We start from the raw sequence: 26,948 nt of genomic DNA on the forward strand, positions 1-26,948 counted from the left end.
GCATTGTACACGACAGTTGGCGAGGACGTCGTACGGGCACGTGACAACGGATGACGCATAGCCCCACCCAGATAATTCGTCTCCACTGACCCTAAAGCCAATGTCAGCACGGTTATTATTGACAAAAGACAAACACGAAGATTCCCCTGTAACCTTTATCAGCCTGTTGGAGCAAGTGCTGGTAGCAAGTACAGTACCTATGAAGGTCAAACAGTGCATGAAGAGGGCGGTGTGGCCAACACCATGCACGGCTGCCTTTGTTTCCCCAGTGCTGATGTTTACACGGCACCAAACACTCATGTAAGGCTGAGTTGCCCTAGGGGAGGTCCAGGGCTAATTCAGATATTTGCTGCTAATGTTAGTCGTTGAACCCAGGTAGCTGGAAACTGAACCCAGGACGCCACTACGCTGCCGCTCCACCCCATTATTACATCCACAGTAGAACTCACGTTTTCTATGAGGTCGCAGATGATTGCATTGTTAAAATACTCCACATGTGTCCACTCAATCCCCTGTAGAAAAACAAACACACGCAGCATAATAAACATTACGTCTGTAAACGTATTTCTCAGTCTTGACCTCATTTTTTGTGGCGTGTCAAACATCAGCGTCCACGTATTATTCCCTTCATTGAGACGCCAACGACGAGGCAACTCAACAATGAAAACAATGTAGGTGTGGCAAAACAAAATAAAAATGTGAAACGAACACCTGTGTCAACGTGTGTCAATGTTGTCCACGAAACATGTTTACAAATCATGTACACTTGGATAGGGTGAATTGTAAAGATTTTTTGGGCTCTTGACAATGCTTAAGTAACATAGCATAAGTTAGACCGAGCCGCACATAATCGCACAAAACTAGCTTCAGCTGGATGAGGCAAGAGCTCAGAACGACAGGATTGAAAAGAATGGAGGAATGCTGCCAACACCACACTGGGTCTGAAGAGAGGTGACGAGAAAACATCTTCATAATGATGTACGAATAGGGTTCGAGTAAACAGTGCGAGTTCTTACTAAAGAAGATCGCAGTCTGGTAATCCGGCGCTGTGGAGTCAGGATTGGTGGATCACGCACACATCGCCAAATATATGAATGCGAATTTCAAGCTTGAGTGTTACGAGTTTGCAAGTAGAGAGCAGTAGAGCAAGAATATTTGTGATCTGTCTGTATGTATGGATTTTTACATGTTATCTCCATATAGTGCTTGGATTTTTCTCTGGGTACTCTGATTTAAACCACACGAAAAATAATAAAATTTGAAATCGGTCGAAACTCCCAAAAAATTTTATTGAAACACAATAAGGGAGGCTGTCCTAATGGACATTTACGCATTTCATTATTTGGACGTGAGGCACAACGACAGCCCAATCGTTCCTGCTGCGGCAGGCCGGCTGGAGATCAGCATTCAGGCTCTCTGACGCGATTTCGGATTGTGACCGCATATTCTTTGGGTCTTTCGGTAAAGTCACGTAGGTAGGTTCAAAGAAAGAAAAAAAACTACGACGTTTCGATCACAACACAAGCGATCGTCATCCTCGTAGATTTTTGGTTATTGTCTTTGAACCTATCTCCGTGGCTTTACCGAAAGACCCAAAGAATATGAATTCTTGCAGTCACGAAAGCTTTAAGTCAAGATATGTTACCGCATATTGCTCGGCAGGGTGTCCCGTACGCCACGCTGAACAAGACGCGGCACGAACCAAAAAAAGAACACATTGAAGAGCTGTCCAGCGCAACTGAGAAATCCTAGGCAGTCATATCGGGGATCAGACAGCGAAGGCAGCAGCATCGTGACTCAAGCGGGAAAGAAGAAGAGTGGAGGGAGGAGGCTCTTACGAGAACGCGAAGAAGCAGCTGCAGCAGCGGCCACTGAGTGTCGCACACTCCGAGGGAGAAGGGGAAACAGACACAGACAGGGCCAGTCTTAGCGGAGATGGAGACGCACAGAGAGGCACACGCACTCTTGCCAGTGAGAATAAAAGAATGTCGTAAGGGAGCAAACAAGCAAAGGCAGTGTGAATCTCTTTCAAATTCGTTTCAACGTCCCCCCCCCCCCCCCCAATACTGTTTGTTGTTGTTGTTGTTCAAAAGTGCATGACTTCAATTAATTGAGGAAAAAAAAGTCTTTCCGCGTTGCTGATCCACTCTTTCTGCATTATCCTTGCTGCTCATCTACCGCTTGGGTCCCTCCCTTCACTGCCCCCCCTCTTAACTTCCCCATGAAATTTGCGTGTGTTTATGTCACTGTTCGACTAAAATATGGAGCTTACTTGTACATCACGCCTGTCAACCCATACGGGTTAGCCGTATTCTTGTACAGGGTAATTGAGTTGTCAGGCCCATACAGCATACAGCCGTTTCAATATTCGCAATTTTCTTTTTGTCTATTTGCTTGTATTTCTCCCTTGTGATGGGACCAATAATGTATGAATTGGTCTGCAATAAGGTAGGCACTGATAAGGGGTTGACAGATATGCACACATGTACCTAACTTTGTTCCATTACGCCCGCTCTGTTTTTAACTCGTGTGTGTTTCATTCACGACCGCTAGAAACCTCCTTTTTTAATTGTCCAAATATTCCTGAAAGGACGCTGTTGCTCTCAACAATGTTGATGGTTTTGTATTGTTGTTGCTGTGTTCGTACATCACGAATGTCCCCTACAACACAGTCGGCAAACAGGCTAAACGTAAGACATTCAAATCGTTATATTTGGGAAAAAAATAGAGTGTAAATGGGACGGCATGGTTCAGCTGGCTCAAGACTCGAAGTTGTGGTGAGCTGTGTCGCTCCATGTGCCGAGTGGTTCAGGTCTCAAGTGAGATATCCCAAAGTGGTCTGCACATACAGACAATCAAGTCACGTCACCGTGTCTGCCTGCTGAAACAATCATGCAACGGCGCTTATCACCTCTGCAAGCTGTTAAGCAGGTGGTGGAAAATCCTCGTTTCTCCCAGGAAATATATTGGCTGACTCAACCCCTGACTGGAAATGAAACTCAACCTTCTGATTGAGATTCATACTCTCCGATTGGGCACTGCTTGGTACGGTCTGACGGGTAAACACACGAGTCAAACAGGGAATGGGGGATGGGCGGGCAATGCAGTGCCGGATTGTCCCACACAGCTCTAATTTAGGCTTCAATCCCAGTGAAAATAAATCCTGAACCCTTGTGTGGGGTTTCCTGCTGACCACAGGGTTTTCTTTTAATCACACACAGGCTTTGTTAATTTCACCCATTTTCCCATAATCCAGCATCCTTTGGTAAAGTCCCGGCGTCTCCCTGAAACACGCTCTGTTAAGCCCCTGCTGACAGATCAGCTTAAGTTAAAAAGCAGATGCCAGCGGCACTGGCAGTGAGCTTAGACACCGAACGATAGAGTGATATCATATCTGCAGTAATAATACGTGTTGCAAACACTATGCCCCGTGCGTGTCTGTGTTCGCTCTCTGTGGGAAAATCCACGGCCAAAAATGTTCCGCTTATCACAGAAAACCACAGCTGCGTTGGTGCCAAGGCATGCATTATAAACACCTTTTAACTAACTCATTTGTTCTGACGCTGGGGATTGAGGCGTTAACACAGTGAATCTAAATGAAGCAACTTTATAGAATTAGGAGTTAACAGGCTAAATATAGCGACTTTATAAAATGAGCATATTGTCTTCATTGTCAAGCTCCTATTGAATTGTACATGTACAGCCAGTTTTGTCAATCCACTGCTGGATGAGGGCCTGCCCAAGCCTTGCAGAGTGCAATGGCTATTGTAATTGGCCAAGGTGGGGTGGGTGCGGAAAAATGGGTTACCCTGTGCACAGAGATGGTCACCCATCCAAGCACAATCGGGCTCATCCTTGCTTAGCTTCCAAGATCTGATGAGATTGGGTGCATTCCAGGTGATGTTGTGCAGGCAATATTGATTATTGTCCCAATGTACCAATTATCCTCTACAATAGGAACATCTCCTTCAGTTAATTTTTTTTTAATTGAGTGTCAAATAATTTGGCAAACCCCATTTAAGAGTCATAATTTCATCCAACAACGTTTTTGATCCATTGTGTTCAAGGCCTTTAATTCTTTTTTTGTTTATTTCATTAATCAGTAGCTTCCCTTTAATGTATTTTATAGTGTACAAACGCTTTATATTTTGGAAAAATACTGAGCAAAGCAGCAGCGCATTTATGCCGTTTGAAGGTAAACAATCACTCATCACAGCCACGGTGGAACCTGGCAAAGAGCGCCATCTGTCATCCTGCCGAGCCCTCGGGAACTCCCAAACAGTAAAAACAAGCCACAACTCCGCTTCGTTTCTACGCCTTTTTTTAACGCCCAGGCTACTCATGTGCCAAGTACTACCGTTAGCACAGCCGTGACATGTATATTATAATTCTAGATTTGAAGCTTTCGTGACTGCAAGGAATCATCTTCTTAGGTTTTTTCAGTAAAGTCACGTAGAAAGTAAAATAAAATAAAAACAAAAATCACGACGTTTCGGAGGCAACACAAGTCTCCGTCATCAGGTGGGACCGTCACAGCCACTTGATACAGCTAATCTGGCTGTGACGGTCCCACCTGATGACGGAGACTTGTGTTGCCTCCGAAACGTCGTGATTTTTGTTTTTATTTTATTTTACTTTCTACGTGACTTTACCGAAAAAAAACCTAAGAAGATGTATATTATAAACTAAAATTGACAAAAATATCCACAGCAAAAAAATCTAATATGTTATCATCAAAAGAATTCCAAACTAGTTAACAATTATGTGATTCAAATCGCTAGGTTCGGCAGCAGGTCCTCCGTCGGTGTCGGGAACAGGTCCTTTGAAAGGACTGTGGCTTTACTTTTACCTCTTTTTGTTAGTTTCCTTGAAGGCCCCACGAGAACAAGTCAACACATTTTTTTAAATTTAAACTCCACGGGCGTGAGGAATTGAAGCGAGTTTGCCGAGGAGCGTGGCCATCACCCCGGTTGCTGTGGAACACGCGGGCGAGCAGCGCGCCTGCCTGCCACCACGCACCTGCAACGCCGCGAGCACTGGGGACCTGACGGCTACGTTCAACGGCTGCTTCACACCTTATAAATAATCCATTTGGAAAAAAATATGTAATTTTAAGTAGATAATGCGTGTGACGCGAAAAGCCATTTGGACTTAACAATAGGGGTGGTGGGCTGCTGGACTGGGGGGGGGGGTTCTTCATGCATAGTTGATGTGTTGATGTGCGTTTGGCACGATTGCTGAATCCTCAAAGCCGCCGTGTTTGAATGCTCATGAATCAATCGCCGTAAGCGCGCTCGAAGACGCCTATACCTCTAGCCCTGAAGACCTCTCGCATGTAAATTTGGGTCACAGCACGGCAGTCTCCATCTTGCATCGTCGCAGCAACTGAAGCGTAATTGTCGAGTCAACAAGTCCTCGGGATTGCTTCCATGGTGTAATGGTTACCCGATCGATTTGATCTCCCGGCCCGCACTGTTCTACCCAGTGGCACACCATAGTTATATCGGCAAGTCGTGTGTGGTAGGGTAAAATGTGGGTACTCCCGTCTCTTCCAAGACGTCTGGCCAGCATGGAAGAGTAGGCCAAGTACCCTCTGGAGGGGCTCTCTAGAGCTCCCTCTGGTGGAGACCCCCTTCGCCAGCAGTGGCATGAGAAAGCAATTGTGAGGCACGTCTGTTTAACCGGTCGCCATTCCTCACTCCCTTCAGTGGAGCTGGGAAGATGCCCATTGTCACAGAAACTTGAGGCTCACGCGGTACTTAGTGAGCATTCACGTGTATAGGAACGGCTTCACAGTGGGAGAACGTTTCATAATATACTGAACACATCCCAAGAGAGGTCTCGCTCAAAGTCACATATTCGATGCACTTCAGTGCTAACACAATATCATACAAAAACTAAATTGAGAGGGAACATTGAATCTCAATTTTGGAGCTTTCGTGACTGCAGGAATTATTCTTTGGTTCTTTCGGTTAAGTCACGTATAAAGATAAAATAATAAATTAAATAATAGCATACTACGACGTTTCGATTGCAACACAAGCAATCATCATCAGGTATAAAAGAAATAGCAACAAAAATCTAACCAGAAAACTATAGACAGACACACAAGCAGACAGACATCACACAGACACACAGAGAGAGAACACGTATCGGGAACATTGATTTTCAGCCACGTGGTGCTGCGGCAGAGTTTTAACTCACAATCAGAAACTCGTAAATTCAAATCCTGATGCAGGATTGATAAACTGAGCATCAATTTGTGAAAAGTCCTTTCAACAATATTGGCTCCTGCCGTAGAAATGTGGAATATTCATAACAGGCTCAGGCAACCAAGCAGTTTTTGAATGCAGAGTAACTATTGACTTTTATTAGAATATCATTGATTTGCTCTATTTGCTGCTGTAACCACATGCTGTCTATGTATGCGTTAAGTACTTTGCTACATGCTACAGGTGTAACCTGAACATGCTCCTGGTGTGTGCTTGGTCCCTCTCATGACTTACCTCGCGCACGTACTCCTCCTGCTCCTCTTTGAGCGTCATCTCAATGAAGATCTGCTGCAGCTTCTCGTTGCAGTAGTTGATGATGAATTGCTCAAAGCTGTTGTCCTGCGCAGAGAAGAGGCACCGATGGGTTAGGTGTGTGTGAAACTCAAATGTGTACGCGCGCACATATATCCACTGGCCAGAGCAGCGGAGAGCATGGACCACAGCGCTTTCAAAAGCCTTGCTGGTGTCGCTTAAAATCACACATGATAAAGCATTGCATTTACAGAGAGCTTAAATACCACAGCAACTCAAAGCGCTGGATATTGCACCTCATTTCAACCATTCCAATGCCTTGCTTTAGCCAAGGGGACACCCAGTGGCAGCTTTCCCTTTTGCAGCACAAGGTGTACACAGCACCAGCCGACAATTTAACATTAGTCAGTTTTTTTGCTATGTTTACATGAATAAAAAAAAACACCTTCATGCCTGCATCAAAATGTAAATATATTTCCCTCGTGTTTAATATGCTAATGATCATCTCTTAATAATGCTAACCATATGCATACTTGCATATATGTGTGATTTTTTTTTTATTATTATTAATATTCAAAATTTCCCCAACCATTGTACGCAGGAATCTCTTGAAAAAACCTTCCAACTCAGCTGAGGTTATTCTGCATTGACAAAGCATTATTATATCGAGATATTGTCGGCGGCACTTTTGTATTTTAATGCTATATACATCCAAGCTGTGCGATGTAATTATTCATGAAAGTTTTTTTTTACTTCTCTAACATTTAAATGCTGAGCTGAGTAGACAAATGAGAGAGGCCTTATCTAGAAGGAATGGAGTTGAGCCATTTCCAATCAACACAGCCTCCGCTCTTTTGTGCAGCCTCACAGGCACCACACATCGCATCTACCACCGCAATCAGCCACTCACAGGCAAATCACTTAAACAAGAACAGCGTAATCATGCAGTCAAACTCAGATTGATTGAGCCAATGCACAATCTCATTAAGGATCTCGTCAAGGAGCAGAAACCATCACGCAAACTCCGGTCATTCCCGCAGCAGCTTTTGGATCGCCATCAAACAAAGACAGTCATTGCATTGCGTGGTTTGAGATGCACTTCTGTGGCTGTCTGGAACGCTCTTCCTTCCGACATTTGTAAGCCACTGGAGCTATGCACTTTTAAAACTAGATTGAAAATGTATTTCTTTAGAACTGCTTTTTGTGTTAAGTTTGTTGTCCTTCCCCCACACCTCCGATTATCACGGTTGGCTACGTACGGTGCAAAATAAGTTCAACATACATACATAGATCGTCACGTGTCAGCATATGCAACCGCACCACGTGTGAGTGCACGCAGCAGCGGTGGCTTTCGAGGGGTTAGTTTTGTTTAGTTCGAGCAGCTCGCGCTGGCTCTGCACGGCGACCCGCAGGCCGCGTGCAGGGCTGCAAGCGATGACAGAATGCGCACACGCACGCTCGCTCGCACACACACACGCACGCTCGCTCGCACGCGAGTACGACCGCGGAGGTCACACCTCCCGCAGGGGAGAAGCCAAGTCGCGATGGAGCTCAGCGATCGCACGCGTGCTCACACATATGCCCCGGAACGCAGAGGCACAGGTGCAAGCACGCGCATGCACAAACACGCACGCGTGCCATCAAAATGTGCACACACATGCAAAAACACGCACGTGCATTTAAACATGTTTACATGGACATTTGTACACCTTACGCACACAGATACAACATTCCATCACTAAGTCGTACAAGCTGTATGAGCAAGTGCCATTATTACTGGTAGGAACCTCCTGGTTACACCAGCCCACAGGGGATTATTGTGTCCGTCCGTCCGTCGTGCATCAAAAAATGGGAGGGGTGGGGCTGGGTGGAGAGGGGAGGGTGGGGAGGGGCTGGGTGGGGAGGGTGAGGAGGGGCTGGGTGGGGCTGGGTGGGGGGTGGGAGGAGTGGGGCTGGGTGGGGAGGGGCTGGTCACCCCGTGGTGCCCTTATAAAACTCAACGTTTAACCTACTCACGCCAGCTTGTGCCTGCCCTCACAGTCGGCCATATTTGCGGAATGGAATACACCACGCCGCCGTTGACCCTGGCCATTGACCGAGCAACCCAACGTTCCTACCAGCTCCCTCCGCAGGAATGTGTTATAAAGATCCTACAGCCAATCATTAGTTAAAAGTAGATAACAAACCACTAGGAAAATGTCTCTTTTCCAAGGAAGATCTGGGAGACAATTAAAGAAGGTGAAATTCAAGGCACACAAATTAAATGTTGATGATAGTACATGCCACACAAGTGACTGGTATTGGCAAGCACCACGCCTGGCCATCTAGGGTTTCCCAGTGCTCACACCAAACCAGGCACTCATTGGTTTGATGTCACAGAGACCCAGGTCAGATTCAGATACCACTGATTGTAGTGAAGTATGCTAACCACTGCGACACCATGAAAACAACACACAGTGTACAACTACACTAGGGTTGCCACCTGTCCTGGTTTTCCCAGGATCATCTTTTTAAAATAGCTTTATAGGGAAATCTGTAAGTTGTCCCACAATGTTAAATGCATGTATATTGTCAGTGGGCTTATTAATGCACCATTCAAGACAATGCATTTACAAGTAGTTCTTCCCTATTCTGGTATTGTGAGACATTCTTTTTCCCATGATAAGTCCTGGTTTTTTGTACACCAGAGATGACAACCCTAGACTACGCAGACACGAACGAATTGTCTCCACATGGACACAGTGAAAAGCACTGCACACACAAACGCTTATAGCGCACACGCATGCATGTGGCCGTAGGTTACTCACGTTGGACTGCACACAGGCAAGGGGGTGTGAGACGGATAATCGGTTATGATCACAACACATCCATGCGTGTAGATTAACTCGCGCAACACGCAGTAACAACCCCCAGTTTGTCTTCAATTATATTCACAAACAACAGCGAGATGTTAAATGGACCCACATTTTACTTAAGTGGATGCAAGTTTAATTAAATAAAAGCCCACACAGTCACCATTGGAACCTCATTTGCCAGTAAAAACATATGATAATTGTTTATTTTTATTTTTTACCCTTCTATCTGGCAACAAAACTGACACCTTTTTTACAAGGAGGCATGTTTGCATAGACCACAATACCTGCAGCCATAATGCAAACAAAAAACATAACTCTGATAATATATGCACTGTCCTTGAAGTTGATTGGTCCACACCCGAGACAGCTTTCTTTGAGCCTAGTCTCACATGGGTTGGACCAGATGACGCCAAAAGGCCCACACAGTCGTTAACTTTATGACTGACACATTCAACATTTTATGTAACGTGCATGTGATGGTTTCTACGTGTGTGTGAAGATGAGATCCTTGGGCGAGAGTTAGACGTCGAGCTGTAGTGGCCGATCACATCTCACCACACCTCGCGCAATAACACGTGGCACTGTTGGCATGGAACCACTTACGAAGAAGGCGCTATCTCATAATAACGTAGGCAGACATATCGTAGCTCTAAAATATATTTTTTCTTCTATATTTTAACGGTGCTGTTTTAAACTTTTGTTTGTCATTTTGTAATTGTACAGAAATGCTTGCACAGGTGAAAAAATAAACAGATTTTAGCTTAAATTATAGGGTCACACCACATCGGGTTCATTTACACTATGAAGTTACCATACCTCAAATATCTCGAAGCCATATATGTCCAGCACACCCATCACTTTCTTCTGGGTGTGCTTTTGCACCTGAAAATGAAAGATACAATTCAATGAACGTTACAGAAACATTTTATGTAATTTTTGGACACTGGATCATTTTCTCTGTGAGGGACAGCCACTTTTGTTGCCGAGTACAATTATATGATACTATTTTGCAATGCATGTTTTTATATGTATATAACAGTATGTATAAATAAAACAGGTGTAATCAATCAGTGGTACCCAATGGCCAATTACAATGTACGATTTGCAGTCACTTTCCCAGCCACTTGACAATATTAAACACGTGATAAGAGGCCTGATTGTATAGCAGTCCCCGATTAAAGTTGATACGATGCTCACAATATCCTCGGGAACGAAGCTCATATTACTAAGATTTTATTTTTTAACAGTTGACATTTCATTGAGTATTTACATTAAACGTGTGTTCTCGCACCTCCTGCATTTGTACCGAGGTCTATGTTCACGTGCTCAGTACCCGAGGGGGAAGTGAGCATCGCACTCCCTGCATCCCTGGCGGGGGCCTCCTTTGAAGCACGGTTATTAAACTGGAGGTGAGTAAATGCGCTCGGATGAAAAATTCAGTGGCGTGCGGTGGGGGATAGCAGGGGTGTCCGGGGACAGTGCGCACCTTGATACTCTTGTTGATACGGCTCACGACCCATGAGAAGAGCCGGCTGTACATGTTCTTGCAGAGCGCGTCCCGGGCGTAGTACGCCTAGTGTAGTGACACGTGCAACGTAAGAAAGCGTGCACAACAACACGCTCCGACTAGGATTGCCACATGTCCTGGTCTTCCCAACATTCTCTTTTCGAGGTAGCTGTCTCCGCACCTCCGATTAGCATGGTTGGTTACATATGGTGAAAAAGAAGTTCAACATATATACATCTGTCGTGGGAAATCTGTAATTCATTCCTGGACATAAGTCCAATTAGTTTTTCTTCTTTCAAGAGAGTGCATTTATGCGTGATTCTCCACTTTTCTGGTATTATGAGATAATCTTCGCATGATATGTCCTGTTTTTTTGTCAATCAGAGGTGGCTACCCTAGCACCCACACAAGTGCATGAGTGTGAATACAAGTAAATGGATGTCCTTAAATCATCCAGGAAATCCTGATCAAGACTCAAAAGTATTTTCAGGAGAGTACTTCATTGGGATTTTTGTTAAATGTATTTTTAAGAAGTGTTTTACATGATGGAGGAAACTGGATACCCGGGAAAAAACCCATAGACATACAAAAGGAAAAACACTCAATAGTCCATATAGATGGGTCAAGAACCCATTCATTGAACTGTCATGTTACACTATGAGATCTCTTTTACCAGTGGCAAAATATGATAGTAGGTTTTTACCCTTTTAACTGGTACAAATAAAGGTGTCAGTTTTGTACCAGTTAAAAGGGTAAAAACCTACTATCATGTCATGTTACAGCTAAATCACAACGCAGTGGGCTTAGGAGTCTCAGAAACCCTGCTTCCAGAGCACTGGATTACAGCTTTCCATCATTACGTGTTTTATTTGCGTGACTGATGTCACGGGCAATTAATGCATCATTATACCCGACCTCCAGCCTGGCTCGATACAGAACCAGATTCAGACGTCTGATGTGCCTGCGTATCACGGTTTAGTTCCGGCTCAGCTTGGAGAAAAGCCAGTGGAAACCCACCTATACTGCGAGGGCCCCGTGCTAACACAGCTCAAATGTGCCACTAGAAAATGGATAAATGAGTTGTACCTGGGCTAGGTTGAGCGTCGTTGACACCTTCTCCTGTCTCGCCTCGACGGTGCGGGTGGTGAGTGCCCGGCCCAGCACCGAAGGCTGCAGTCCCAGCAGAGAGGAGACGTCCAGCAAGTCTGTGAGGAGAGTACACAGCCAGCAGCAAGTGCGGCCAAGAGCGCCACAGTGAAGTGTAGAATCACAGGGAACCAGAGTGCTGAAGCTAGCAGACTTTTACCCTTGTCTGACAAAGGGAGAATTTATATATACAGTATATCTACTTGGTAACAAAAAAATATCTTCATCTTTGGAACGTGGCACAGCTCAAGTCCACCATTGGAGATTAGTGCCGCCCCATGCTCGTTGAGCACAGTGAAAATGACTTTTTGTACAGGTATCATTTTTTTCATTCCTTTCAAAACTCGTCAACTAAAGTGACTTCGTGAAAAGAAGGATTTGCATTTAGACAGACTCTCATCGCACTCTCACCAATCTACTCCACCCAGCCCTCCTCACAAGTTCATCCACATGCAGTGGTCAGTTCCAATAGCTCTGTCCCTAAAAAAACTGGTTGAGCAACAATAAAAACGGGAAGAAGTATGTGTTTTGGCTAACTGGCCCTCTTCATTCATCTGAATTGTCAAAATAGAATTTTCCTCTCAGTGAAGGGAAACACGTTTTTATTTTAACTGCGCCTGTTATTTACTAAGATCACTGAAGCAGCAACAATTGAATACCTACAATACCTCTGGAGTGTGATTATTACATTTTAGACGGGACAGAAATCACACTCCACCAGGTGTGAACAACGTCTGTAACCCCCCCCCCCCCACCGTCCCCCATCCTGAGCTGCCACCAACCTGACGTGCCGGTCGTCGTATCGCCGTTTTGCTCGACGCCGTTGGCCCACCCGGTCCCTGAGAGCTGCACGTTGCCCAGCTTGAGCACAGCGGCCACCACCTCCAGGACGTTGCTCACCTCGCCCGCCTCGAATCCAATCACCTGCATCGCTCTCTGCAGATGGGCACGGCACGGCGCTCGTCATCGCACGGTCCACGCAGGTCACGCGCGGGGCTCGCGCGGCGCCACTTGTCACTCTACAAGGGCCGTGGGAGCTGGACAGCTGCAGGGAGGCTGCTGCATCTATACACGGGCATTGCCACCTGGTTAGCACGCATGCATCATCTTCTGTTTCAGGTAAATGTCCTCGGAAATCTGCAGCGAAGATTTAACGTCCGGGTTTCTGCCAGTTGCCTAATAATACACCACTCCAAGACAATGCATTAGCACGTAGTTCTCCCCTCTTCTATGGTGAGATATTCTTCTTCTTCTTCCCATGAGATGTCCTGGTTTTACATACCTCAGAGGTGGCAACCATTCATATGAACTGTTGGGTTTCACTTTGCTCATGTGGAGCCACTCCCATTGCCACGAGGCAGAGGAGCAAGCCAGACGTCGCAGCGTGCGGTGCTTGTTCATACGACGCGTGGGAAGCACACGGAGGGAGTGGACATAAGCCGACTCGTCCGTACCCACGCACATTCTCAGCATCAGACGCCCCCGTATCTCATCACAGCTGCATTGTTTTTGTTCAAGATCGCACCCTCTTCCCTTTCCCCCCTCCGCTCCGGTCATACAACTGCCATTCAAACCCGACCGCTTGTGACGGTCATCATGATCGCCCTGAAGTGGTGGCGAGGACGAGTGTGACTTTATTAGCGGTTGCTGACTTGCAGTAAAGCAGCATCGCATCGGTGCTGGGAAACAAGAGCGACTGTTATAATAACCGTTATTCTTGCCCAGGAAAGTCCGAGCTGAATCTCACATGTTTTCAAGACAGGTTCTTCTTGGGTTATTGACCAATCGTCATCCAGTGTTTTCAGGAGTGGAAGGAAACTGTAGTGGTTGGGGTATATTCGCGTCTATTATGCACTAACACCCTGCATCACAGGTGCAAGGTGGGCTGCATGACCCTGGATCACAGATGCAAGGTGAGCTACATAAACCTTGGGCCTATAAATACCCCCAATCATGCTCGAGCAGACAGCTTTCCTCACACAGCCTTGACCCCAGCGTCCGTGGGGCTGGTGGGAGGTGCCCATTTATCAGCGCAGCCAAATGGAGAGTGGCTCGGTTTTTGCAGCCATGGGAAGCAGTATTTTTCCACCACTGAAAGCAACCAGCAAGCGTGCAAAACAAACAGGAAGAATACGTCTGTGCCGGCAAAGGGGAGATAGACCCATCTGCACTTCCACCGTGGCGTTTGGAGAGGCAGTGAAACCATCGCAACTCCTTCAGCATCTCAACATAGCCACGCGGGACCTCCATGATGCCACTCTCTCATTTCAACATATAAGCTGCGTGTAGTATTTATTGACTTAGCAGTCGAACAGAATTACATTTTTTTTAAGTGGAGAAAAAAAAACGTGGACTAAAAAAAGGGACCCTCAAAGAGTGGCGACAATGAAAATCTTTCAATGCCAACTATTAATCAAACGCACGTCTGGTGCTAGTGTTTTGAAAGCAAGGAGCGTGACGGAACATTTTACCGTGCGTTCCTCTGCAAAGGGCGGAGGAGTAGCGGGCGCAAGTGGCGGAAGAGCAGTCTGGACCACCCGGCCCACGGCCCCCCTCATGCCAGAGCCTAAATTTAGCGAAGCCATTTATCTCCGGCATCACAGCCCGTCTCGAGTCGCATTCGATAACGTGGGAAAGTACCCATTTGTCCTGGCTTCCAGCCGCACGGCCCCCATCACAACTCTGTGTATCTCAGTCTGCTAAGCCAGTAGCTGGTGATGACCGACTGCTGTTCAAAGGTGGCAACTCTAGCCGTGGTTATTTGTTGTTGAGGTGAAATTCACTTCTCGCTCGCGCAGCGGAAAGTGTTTTGTCAAACATGTGTTTATTTCAGCAGCAAAAACTATGGTTATGTTTTGCAGCTGGCGCTGTTATCCAAGTAATTAATTTAATCCCAGCTAGTTTAGCACTGCTGCCTTTACAGTAAACATGTCTATAAGAGTACATTGTACATAATTTATTTCACAGTGACAAATACTCATCAATAGTATTGGTCAAACGCTCCCAATGTTTGTATTTTGAACTTCTTGTGCACCATACATAGCTAACCGCGCTAATCGGAGGTGCGGGAGAAAAACAACAAGGGCCCTCCTGAAAATAACACCTTTGGATACACTGAGGCAAGGTTATATTTTATGACATTTATAAATTGCCTCTGAGAGTGCATAGATTGGTCATATTCTAGCGACAGTTAAGCTACAGATTTCACAGAGATGCGCACATTTCAACTACAGTATGGAAAAATACATTTGAAAGTACAGTATGAGAAATAAAGTGTTTCGGTATTTGTCATGTTACGTAAAATGTAGATTTCATCATCCACAGTGTTATGTCTTCAACAATACATTTTGGACATTTAATTTGTTTTACATTCCCAGAGTCTGACATGCTTATCTCAAAAGGCTCTTACCTGGTTAAATCTATGGAACGAAGTAACAAGATACATATGATAAGAGTCATCAGCCAAGTAGACATTCTCTCAGCAAAGTTATTCATAGACGACATTTGAAGATATTTTCCGAAAACTTGGATTGTAGACAAAAAAAAGTCAAAAGTGTACACGTAATAAATATGAAACATCTCAGATTTGCTGATGATATAGCCATTGTAACAACAAACGGAAATTGGCCACAGGAAATGATTGAAGAACTGAATAAAGAAGGCCACAAAGTTGGGCTCAATATGAAATAAAAGTCATGTACAAGTTCACGTAACAACGTAAGAAATATGTTGGAGGGACACAACTGGAAAATGCATCAAGGTGTGTATATCCAGGGCAGTTGTTGAAATGTGACTAGGATCAAAATTATTAAATAAAGAGGACAAGAGTAGTGAGGTTGTTTTTTGTTACTAAACTTATAAATGCAAAAAAAAACAATGTGCCGAAAGAAGAAAGTGTTTAAAAATTGATCACAGATCAGAAATAATGACTTTGACATAGAAAATGGAAGAAATGCTGAAGAGTGTGCCAAGAACCACGGAGAAGCACGTGCATGGAATTACAATGACATACAATGAAGAGCACGAGGAGTAGAAAGCAATAGCAAGTCAGAGACAAATATATTAACTGTTGTCAGAAAAGTAAGTGGGCATGGGCAGAACACGTCGTTAGATGGTATTACGGCCGGTGGTCAAGAATAATGACAGTGGCAGCCAGGAAATGACCACTGCAAAGGTGGAGCGATGAAATCAGCTCTCGTGCAAAAAGCAGATGAACTATTGAATCAGGGGACCATGCTAAATAGCCACAGGTTGAGGAGGCCTTCACCCAGCATTGGATCCATCGTGGCTCATTTTGATGACGACGATTTATTTATGAATAGCATTACTCTCGAAATCAGTTTCACGGGTAAACAATGGCTTGACACGTTGGTATGTGTGTGACATATGTCTTTGTCTTGTGACATACGAATGACAAATGACAGGAAGACGATCAAGGAAAGAATTCACCCAACCTCAGCAACAACTGCATTTAAGACATCCTTTGAAAAAGGAATGCAGAAAAACACTGAGGTGTGCGGAGAGTGCACACGAGGTATCAGTGAGGAAACTCACAGAGCTCCTGGCTTGCTGTGACTTCTCTCTTCAGAGAAATGAACCTTATCACGGTACCCCGGCTCTCGCATAATGTCCGTGATGCAGTCACTTTTAGTCTGTTGATGGTCGGGGATGCGGCAATCGACTCATCTCGACGAGCTGTACACGATGCACTATAGGGTTTTGGCGCAATCGTCCTCGCTGCGTTTCGACATCGCGGAGTAGCACTGATTTCGGATTGATTGGTACCCCAGTTGTGGAGTTAAGTAACACCCCTGGAAAAAATAGTGTCCCCAAAATAAAATATTTAATTGCCTCGGCCATTTTGTATTATTTGGAACTCTGGGGTACCGCCATAAGGATCAAATAAATGTCTCAATGTCAGGTGTACCAGAATCAGAATATGTATTTATACTGAACTAGCTTTACTACCCGGCTTCGCCCGAGACTTGGAGTCTTGTTTTGGATTAATACATGGCCTACGCGGAGGATGGGGGGGGGGGGATGCGTGACGTCAGCAGGGACCCTGCGTGACACTGCCGCATGCGGGTGACATCACAGATGTGACGTCACCGCTCACTTGTGCAATATTTTATATCCATTATTTCCCCCCCAAATAACAAAAGTAAATGTTTATACTTTTTGCATTGTGTACAGTCTGGAAACTACCCACATGCCAAATTTCAAGTTTGTTGCATGTCGGTAAGTATGCTAAACATTTCAAACAGACACACATTCACAAATTTCCCTTTTATATACAGTATATAGATGAGCTAGAGCAGGGGTCGGCAACCAAAATAACAAGAAGAGCCATTTCTTTCCAATTCGGTACAAAATTCAGTATTTCAAGAGCCGCAATGCATCTGAGTACATACTGTACATACGTACATATCGTCAAGAAGCAGCCCGTAAAGAGCCGCATGCGGCTCCGGAGCCGTAGGTTGCCGACCCCTGAGCTAGAGGTATGAGCTATGAAGCTATTTTTCACAACACTAACCTGCTTCTCAGCAACATGACCCGACACATAAACCTGTTGTCTGCATTCCTCAATGTGCGCTCCTGACTTGAGTGGACAATGCGACTGTTGGTTATTTTTACAGCAGCGTTTGACTGTAGCATTTCAACTGGTGTTGATAATGAATGTTATTTGTGAAGCACTGTTGGCAATTTAACATATATAACATGAATGTGTAGGTTTTGCGGTTGTGTTGTTTTTCTCTATGATGTGATTTCAGATTGTACTGCGTCTTGTTTGGCATGATGTCGGACGCACCGCTCAACATGCCTGCAGAAGACACTCCCAACACGTGGAGTGAAATGCATTGGAGAGCTAAGTTCATATGCTAATCGGAAGTGTGGGGGAGGGAATGGTTGGAATACGAGTGATGATCCAAAGGATTAGAGGGGTCGGAGGGAGTGTGGGACTGTTGGGGATTGTAAAGAAGTTTCAGCAACCAGAAAGACCAGGAAAATCAGGAGGAGCGGGGAGGATGAGATTCAGGACCGAGTGGGGGAAGACCAGGAGGAGTTCTATGAAGAGAATAAGGAGGATGAGATTCAGGACCAGGAGGAAGACCAGGAGGTGGAGGATCAAGAAGAATAAGAGGATTAGCAGCTAGATAATCAGGAGGATGAGGTGTGGGAGAGCTCACAATGCCATAGTGCCACGCAAAAAGGGATCAGGATGTAGACAAAAATTTTTTACAACGAAGTTCACATGCTCAATTAGTCTCTTGCATGCTCAATTAGTCTCTGCCGTGATGGAGCTGTACCGCATGGCAAATGACCAACATCACTACCACATTTCATTCTGGAATCTGTAGATGACTGCTGTGTAGGTTATTTGAATGTAGGACCAATTTACAAACGGGTCACAGACTGACACATATATAAAGGCCCCGACCGTACGCACTCACGATCAGTCGTTGATCTCTCACAGCCATATTCCTGCAGCACAGAGTAGCCACAGGGCAAGAATGCTACCCCGCACCTCCAATTAGCACGGTTGGCTATGTACAGTGCGACAAAAAGTTCAACATACATACATGCAACATACACACAGCATTTATCTCGCGCCACTGACCCACGCGGTCGCCTCCCATCGCTCCTGCCTCGCCCTCACCTGCGTCGTCTGGAACACCGAGGCGTCATCCATGCCTGGCACGTGGGCGCTGTCCTTCTGCATCAGGTAGCTGTACGTTGCCACGTCGCGCTGCAGCTTCAGTCGCTCTGCACCAAACGTAGTGGGAATGGCAGTTTTAACGCAACATGACTAATGTTGAATGTATATACATTTGTGGAACTTCTTTCGCACCGCACGTAGCCAACCATACTAATCAGAGGTGCAGGGGAAGGACAACAAACTAGACACAAAAAGCAGTTTTAAAGAAATGAGTTTTCAATCCTAATTGAAAAGTGCATAGTTCCAGTGGCTTGAAAATATCAGAAGGAAGAGCATTACAGATGGCCGCAGAAGTGCATCCGAAAGCACACACTGAAGTGACCGTCCTTGTTTGATGGCCAGACAAAAGCCGCTGCGAGGATGACCGGAGTTTTCATGATGGTTTATGTTCCTTGATGAGATCAGCAAAGTATTGTGGTTCATTTGCAGCAAGCATTTTGTGTGTAATGGTTCGACCTTAGAATGTATTCGTTCAGCAACCAGAAGCCAATGCAGCTCAGCGAGCACAGCATGCATCTTTTAGTACCCATCACGACACGTGTCAAATAAGTTTGTACATGCTGCAGCTTGGTAATGTTTTTTGGCAGACGTCCCGTAGCATAGTGAGTTGCAATCAACGAGCCTTGACGATACTATGCTATATGCCACCGTGTTGGCTTGTCATACGACTCAATAGTGGTCGAAAGTGTTTATGCATTAGCTCTGTCTGTCTGGAACAGGTTTCAGCCTTAACTCTTGTAAAAATAAGCTTATTTAAAAATATGTTCATGTTGCTATTAGGGACGTACCGGTTGGAAAACCGGCTAACTTAATTAAAGAGTTTAAAATAACTTGGCGATACAATAGCAATGCTAAATTGATACGCTAATATGGCCAAGGTCATAACATCATATGCCGTGCACAACCTCGCCTCCACATGAGCTCATTACGTTATGATATTATCACTCATTAAATACTTCCTCCCAAAAATGCATGCTGAAGCGCGTTACAGAATCCATGCACGGGCATAACCTTTCTTCGTTGTTTTCATTGTTGGATGCTGAGCACAGGCCCAGTAGCCAATAATATAAAGTTACCAGCAATTAAGAGCATGAATATGATTGCAGCAGTTAAGAACGTTATTCCTTTGGAAAATAAATAATGGGATTCAATACCAATGTTGTGAAATTTGACAAAAGGAAGATCAATTATGCGTCCTAAATAATGGATGTTGGAGACAGTATGCATCACAGGAAATAATCAGTCTATTACAATTAATCCTGAGCAATGGTGGAGGTGTCAAGGTGTCAAATTAGAGGCCACACAATCTTCACACTCTCACTCACATGCCCTCATGCTCATCCACTCATTTGCCCGCCACTCACACACATCGTTTTGCTCGCGTGTCAATCTCACTCAAACGCTCTCCTCCACTCACATTCCCACACTCACCTTTCCACTCTGGTTTAGGGAGCTCAACGACCTTGGTGCTCAGTACAGATGTTTCAACAGCAAGTTAAACTGATGCTGAGTAAATCTAATAATTGGGTAAATGTGTAAATTGTTGAGGGCCGCTTACATTTGGAGGCTACTGTTTGGCAAAAACATGATCCACTTAGATTTGATCTGGCTTGCTCACGCCAACCGGCAGGGGCCAACGTAAAGTGTCATTGGGGTTGAGCAGTGTGGGCGGGTGGTGGGATGTGGTGTTGGATCGGTGGTGGGCGATGGTCGTGTCTCGTGGATATCGACCTGGTGTTTGTGGCACGCACCCAGCAAATGAGGCGAGGCTCCAGCCAGGAGCTGGTAGAAGATGTGGAAGTTTCTCTCGCCGCGTGCCTGACCCACCACTCGTGACTTCTCCAGGAGGTCTGCGTGGGGGAAGGGGTTAAGAGTGAGGACACTGATACAAGCAGGTGCAAGGCTAATGTTGAAATAAAGCTATGCCACTACTGCTATCAACCCCACGCATTTCACAACTGATTCCTGTGCCCGTGCATGCCAAGCATGCACTGTGTTACTGCTGGGACTGAGTGGGGCAAGGGAAGCAGTCGTGAGCAGTGAGGTAGGGCAGGGTAAGAAGCAGGATGATGGTTGTGGAAGCAGCGAAATGACTACACAAAAACAAAATGAAGTTGAAAACGTCCCATTGCTAAGGAACTTAATATTATGAATATCACTATTGGCATCACTATGTCTGCCCACATACAATATCTGGGATATCAAATATTCGAAAGAATATTGACGTCGTATGTATTTTCATGAGTGTTAAACTATTTTTGTCATGTTTAAGACATGAAAAGCTCAAGATATAAAGACCTACATTTTCCCAAATAAGTCTTCTCAAATAACCCTTTCCAGATGAAGGTTGTTCCAAAACGCTCTATATATTTAGAGCAATATTTTTTAGAAAACACCAATCACCTACCTGACCCACGGCAGCATTGCCAGAAAAAATAGCCCTTTCCTGCACAAGCTTCCCAGGAGCAGATGCTCATATTTATAGAGGCAGCACTAAAATAAACCACCTTCAGGCCACTCAGCTGCAGCAAGGCTATTCTCACATTAATGCAGGGGAGACTGCACTGCAATGACACACATCCCTCAAACCCCTGGAAGATCCCGCCGCACCATGCACAGTGTTGAGTACCGAAAAAATCCATTCCATGTTGCCGTAGAAATCATAATGTTCAACTTATCAAGCCAAGTACCTGTCAGGATTTCTATTAAAGGTCCTCCTAGGGGCAGTCGTCATAAAATGCATGGTGCTGAACGATGTCTTTATTTTTTTTTAACTCGAGCACATGCACAGAGACGCGAATACCCGCGTCTGATTACTATGTTTTGGCTACGTATGTTACGAAAGAAGTTCAACATATATACAAACATACATAACGTGTCTCAGCTCTGCCCGGTTCCTCACGATGTAATTTAGAGCAGTCGCGCAATTGCCGCTTGTTACAGAGGTTCATGGTTCGAAACCAGCAGCTACCCTGATTAATACTGTGGGTGTATTAATCTTAAAAATACGTGCCGTTTGATTCACGGTGGACGTTTAAGATCCCATGATGTCATTCACAAGAGAAGGCCACTGTGGGCCGACGTTATGGTCCAAATTAAAGAAATAAAAAAAATGTACCTTCAAAATACACAACTGGGATTATACATAGCAGTCATCACCCCCGACTGCTACATTTTGGCAAGACTTTCCTGAAAGAGTCATGAAACTCAGTCAGTCTTTCCAGGGTAAACAAGCTAAATAATAATAATAAACACAACGCCTAATCAAGCAGCTACGTGTGAAGATAATTGCAAGGAATATAAAGTAGTCACGGAATACTATCCTGATTTTTATATGATGAGAGCCTGCCCTGGACCTCATTCAGGACATAAGTGTGAAACCTAGCTTCACGTTATGTTTCGAAGCAAAGCACATTCCGGTTCCTCAACCCTGCTGTGGAAGCTTGGTTTTATAATCACCCATGCGTCGATGTGCATATACCTGTGCATGTATAAAAAGGGTAACCTGGTTTCAAGTCCCAGTCATGGATAACAGAAGTGTAATGATTCATCGCCTTCCATGCAGTGATGAGGATAGTCACAATTTAAATCAACCTTGTGATTAATATAGTGACCAATCTAGTGACCCCCTAGAGAGGTTGAGCGTCTCCTAATATAAGTGAATATATGTACATAAACAACCTCACATAGTGTGTAGGCACAGCGTGCAAAATAGCACACTGCATAAGAGCAGCCAAACATTGGAAGAAAAAAAAAACACTGCTGTAAACCCAGCAGGGGTTTGAGAGAACTGATGCTACTGTCAAGTTAAGCTCATTACTCATTACTCTCGCTAAACTGTCCTGCTGCTATGCACAGGACAGTAAAATGAACTTGTGCCTTGGTTACGAATGGCTGGGTGGTGGGGGAGCATGTCCTGATTTTGTCTCTGAAATTTACAAAATCCCACCTACTGTGCCTGTGCACAAAAAACTCAACTCGCACAACTGGTTTTTCTAAATTATTTTGAAAGACGGTCCCTTGTTAGCAAGCAAGTATCCGCAGTGGCACAGCATGAATTTAAACACAGGTTTTCATTGTTTCATAGTACAAAAAAAATGAGAACTGAACTGACAATAACCTGACGGATTTAGAGCTTCCCCAGATGCTGTGTCAGTTTGGTTATATTTGGACCAGGGCTTGCATGTGCCAAGCCAACTTCCCTCCTCACCCTGCGAAGCAAGGACAGGTTTAATTGCCCCGGGGTAGGGCTGCTCGGAATGCTACATTTAACTCTGGGATTGTTAAATATGTTATAAATATATAAACTAAAGTAACTCTTAAAAAATCCACGTACCTTGGAAACTTCCGAAAACAACCGTGGTAAAAAATACGTCCAAAAATGTACGCAACGAGTACCCCGCCTGTTACATTTCCATGCTCTGTACTGAAGGGTGCCAGCTCAAACAAGACGACGCGTCTCTTAATGCGGACACGAAATACAATTCCACAAATGTTAGGAGGAATATTTGCCTCTGAATAATAAATCTGAACATGCATATATACACATATATACATGTGTGTGAATGCAGGAGTCATGGTTTCTATGTGTCCTTATGCAATCTCCTCCATCCAAAACCATTGACCCCTCCCTGCATGGTTCACATGAACAACATTCAGATTAAACTAAAGCGGCAGGTGAAGCATCAGGTGAGTCTGCAGAGGAGGGCACTTTCTGCTCTTTGTTCCCTTGATCAACACGCAGCTTGTCTTCTAAGGTGCCTGAGAAGTGAGCGATGTCTATTTATTCTCCAACCACTCCATTCAAATGCTGCACACACATTGACCTCTCCATTCACTGCGATCAGATATTTCCGACTGGACATCTGTGAAAAGTAGATTCACAGCTCATCGGATTTCTCCAGGATAAATACAGATTTAGATTCTCTCCTGTGGGAGTCTGCACCATGGAGACCACAGATATATCCCTCAGAGAAGAACACAAACAATAAATGGGTTCGCGAAGTAGCGCAAGACTCACAGTTGCTGATGACGCCTCCGAGAGGGTCTCCTTTGAAGTCAAACTCGATGTCCATGTACTTTCCCTGCGAGAGCAGCAAACGCCGTTACGACGTGAATTGAACCAATTCGTCAAGAGCAGCACAATAACTCACCATCACCCATCAAGCACAAAGTCCAATCAATCAACATGGCTTCACTTAAACAGAAGGATACGAGCCGGTGAAATGGTTCCTAAATATGCATTGGCTTTACAATTACGTATTTCTGTTTGAGACAAAGTTAGATATACTTTTGGGTCGTTTTCAGTTGATACTCTTAGTTAACTCTCAATGCACCATGTTATCTGCTCTTCCACATTTTCAAACTGCTGATCAGCGATTTAATGTAAGTAATGTACAGTATGACCGTTAGGATACACATAGTAAAATATTGGCACCACCAGGTGCTCTGTGTGTGGCAGCAGCAAGGGCTCTGTGTCAGCATCCACAACACTGCCTGTGGGGGCTTCCAAGCAGCATGGACACCATCATTACAACATGTATATGTTTGTCGAATTACCAGACTTCACATAAATAAACCAGTGTAGACTGAACTGCCTCCACTAGAAAACTGAAGCTACTGGTGCCACGGCTCCTGGCAGTCCGACAGATGGAAAAAAAACTGTATACGCATTTTTTTACAATCCCTCCCTACGGGCAGAAATAGCCCAACGTGTGTGGCCCTCGTGTGAACAATCAAATCAATAAATTGGCTCAAGAAATCAAGTGTAGAGGAGAAAAACACTCACGAAACGTGACGAATTGTCATTTCTGATGGTCTTGGCATTCCCGAAAGCTGCGAATGAGCACACACGCACGTACATGCACCCAGCTTTAAAATGCAAACCACATGCACGAATGTGGGAACTCAGAAAAACAACATTTTTAGATATTGTGCAAAACAAAATGAAAATGATCAAAACGACGCATTTAACCAAACGGAGAAGTTTATAAACTGGGTTCCCTCTCCTCTCGAGTTTTGGATGCGATTCAGGCCTAGCTGGTGAGGAACTGCGGGTGAAAATAGAGCAGTGGGGAAGCATCAGACGAGGTGGGAGAAAGGGCACTTTCTGCTCTATTTTCTACGACCCACATGAAGCGTGTCTCGTAAGAGAATGGTGTCCATTTCATCTCCAGCCATGTAATTTTTTAAATGAGATCCCATCTCTCGCGTGGAGGCATATTCACTGCTTATTGTCACTGCTGGCAGCTCAAAATGTCTTTACGAGGTTCCCCGGCACTCCACACATATCCATGCATCACCTTCCAGAACTGGGTTTGACTGGAGGAGCTGCTCCTTCACCTTCGTCACCTCGGAGCCCTTCCCGCACACGGCAGCCACGTATGACATCACCAGCTTGCTGGCCTCTGTAGCGCCATGTAGAAAACGAAAGGCAAAGACACACAGAGACAGAGGCGCGTGCAGTCAGGTTCACTCACAACAACCATGACCCGCAGCCCAATTACTCAATGTCAATCACATCTGAGAATATTTGTTTGCTGTCTGGTTCATTAGATTCAAGGAGCTCAGTCATTTTAATTCGGTTATTATTAATGTAATCATTTTATTTATTTGGAAAATGTTAAATGTGTTAATGTGACATCCTGCACGCAGATCAAACATAGGACTTATTGTTTTATTTTTACCACACACGAGGTATATTTAACAACAAAGATGTGCAATGCATAAATATTGACTTAAAGCTTTCGTGACTGCAGGAATTCATATTCTTTGGGTCTTTTGGTAAAGTCACGTAGATAGGTTCAAAGAAAATAACAAAAAACTTCGGCGTTTCGATTGCAACACAACTGCTTGTGTTGCGATTGAAACGTCGTAGTTTTTTGTTATTTTCTTTGAACCTATCTACGTGACTTTACCGAAAGACCCAAAAAATATGTGAAATGCATGTACAAAAGCTCTCAGCCTTACGCAGACCACTAGTTCATAAGAACTGCATTGTGACCATTTTTTATCAGAGATCACCAACTCAATAAATTGGGAAAAACATGTGGACAGACAGACAGCAGCAAAACGAAGACTCAACTTTCAGACAAGACACAAAAACGTGTAAAAAGCCCACAGCTATTGTGAAGAAGGGCATTGTTCAGGAAGTGCCGTTGGATTTTTGCATATGCACAAATGGCGGTGTGCTTTAGTACATATTTGAGCCTTTTTGAAACTCATGGTGTTCCAACCTGCATGGTTACTCTGTTACGATGGGGTTTTCTCTCCCCATTTACATATTTAAAGAACCACATATAGATTGGTTTGGTCCTTAGTAGGACTCACCAGTACAGAACAGTCATCAATTTTCACTGCTGCCACCTGCCTCTGGGAGCTTCACGTAAGAGGTGAACACAAGAGGAAGACGCTTGTTTGCTTCTTTAATTCATCATTCTGATCCTGGTTCGCCTACAACAGGATGTCTTCATCCAGTAGTGGTTAGAAAATGCCTGGCGATGACGACGATGAAGTAACCGATAACAAAATAACTAAATATTGTTGCGCACAGTTGCACTTTATTTTCCACGCGGTTGCAATTTACTTTGCTCAGTCGGTGTTGGCCACCGAGGGCATGCTGCTCCATGCCCCGTGGACCATTCCCATTCCGTTGTGATGTGCACTGATGCCTACTTTAGTGAGGGAAATATTGGCACGCAAAATAAAGATTGATTGATTGATTGATAAATCCCACTCGATCGACATAAATGAAAATGGGGTTTGGAAACTGGTTTCAATTGACGTGGGACTGGAGTAAAGTCCAGGGAATGACGATGCAGTATTTTGGAGGCAGAACTAACTGACTGTGAGCCTCTTCCCAAGAATGGGAAAGGAGCGTATGTGGATCTACGAGAGAATCAACGACAGTGTTGGTGCTCAACACAAGCTACACTTAGGGTGTTTTTCAGAACCTCAAATATGAGCTCCCTTTCTCTGTGAGTTTATTGGTGTGAGAAAAACCGGTGCACGCTTGGCCGCATAACTTGGCTAAATCATGAGCGGCGGAATAAATAGGAGCACTTACTGAAGGAAACACATGGAAGGCATTAGCCACAACATCACTCTGAAGATAACGTGAGATTCCACGGCTTCATGAAACATAACCGAGCCTGAGTTGTGACGGCACAAGGCTTCGTGTTTAATATTTCTGATAAACC

At 44.7% G+C, this 26,948-nt stretch overlaps 1 protein-coding gene across 1 annotated transcript in view; it reads right to left on the bottom strand.

The window, feature by feature from the left end:
• The window catches only part of LOC144943234 (unconventional myosin-Ib-like), an 80,991-nt gene that overhangs the window by 16,589 nt on the left and 37,454 nt on the right, over positions 1-26,948 (bottom strand). The window contains exons 5-15 of the mRNA XM_078870547.1: positions 25,053-25,157; positions 24,539-24,585; positions 23,771-23,834; positions 20,502-20,600; positions 18,691-18,797; positions 12,815-12,968; positions 11,973-12,091; positions 10,866-10,952; positions 10,196-10,261; positions 6,507-6,611; positions 450-512 (exon numbers count right to left, since the gene is read on the bottom strand). Coding sequence (XP_078726673.1) covers positions 450-512; positions 6,507-6,611; positions 10,196-10,261; positions 10,866-10,952; positions 11,973-12,091; positions 12,815-12,968; positions 18,691-18,797; positions 20,502-20,600; positions 23,771-23,834; positions 24,539-24,585; positions 25,053-25,157 — 1,016 coding nt within the window. The remainder of the gene's footprint in view (positions 1-449; positions 513-6,506; positions 6,612-10,195; positions 10,262-10,865; positions 10,953-11,972; positions 12,092-12,814; positions 12,969-18,690; positions 18,798-20,501; positions 20,601-23,770; positions 23,835-24,538; positions 24,586-25,052; positions 25,158-26,948) is intronic.

The sequence above is a fragment of the Lampetra fluviatilis genome, chromosome 2, assembly GCF_964198595.1.
Source record: "Lampetra fluviatilis chromosome 2, kcLamFluv1.1, whole genome shotgun sequence".
Lineage (NCBI taxonomy): Eukaryota > Metazoa > Chordata > Hyperoartia > Petromyzontiformes > Petromyzontidae > Lampetra > Lampetra fluviatilis.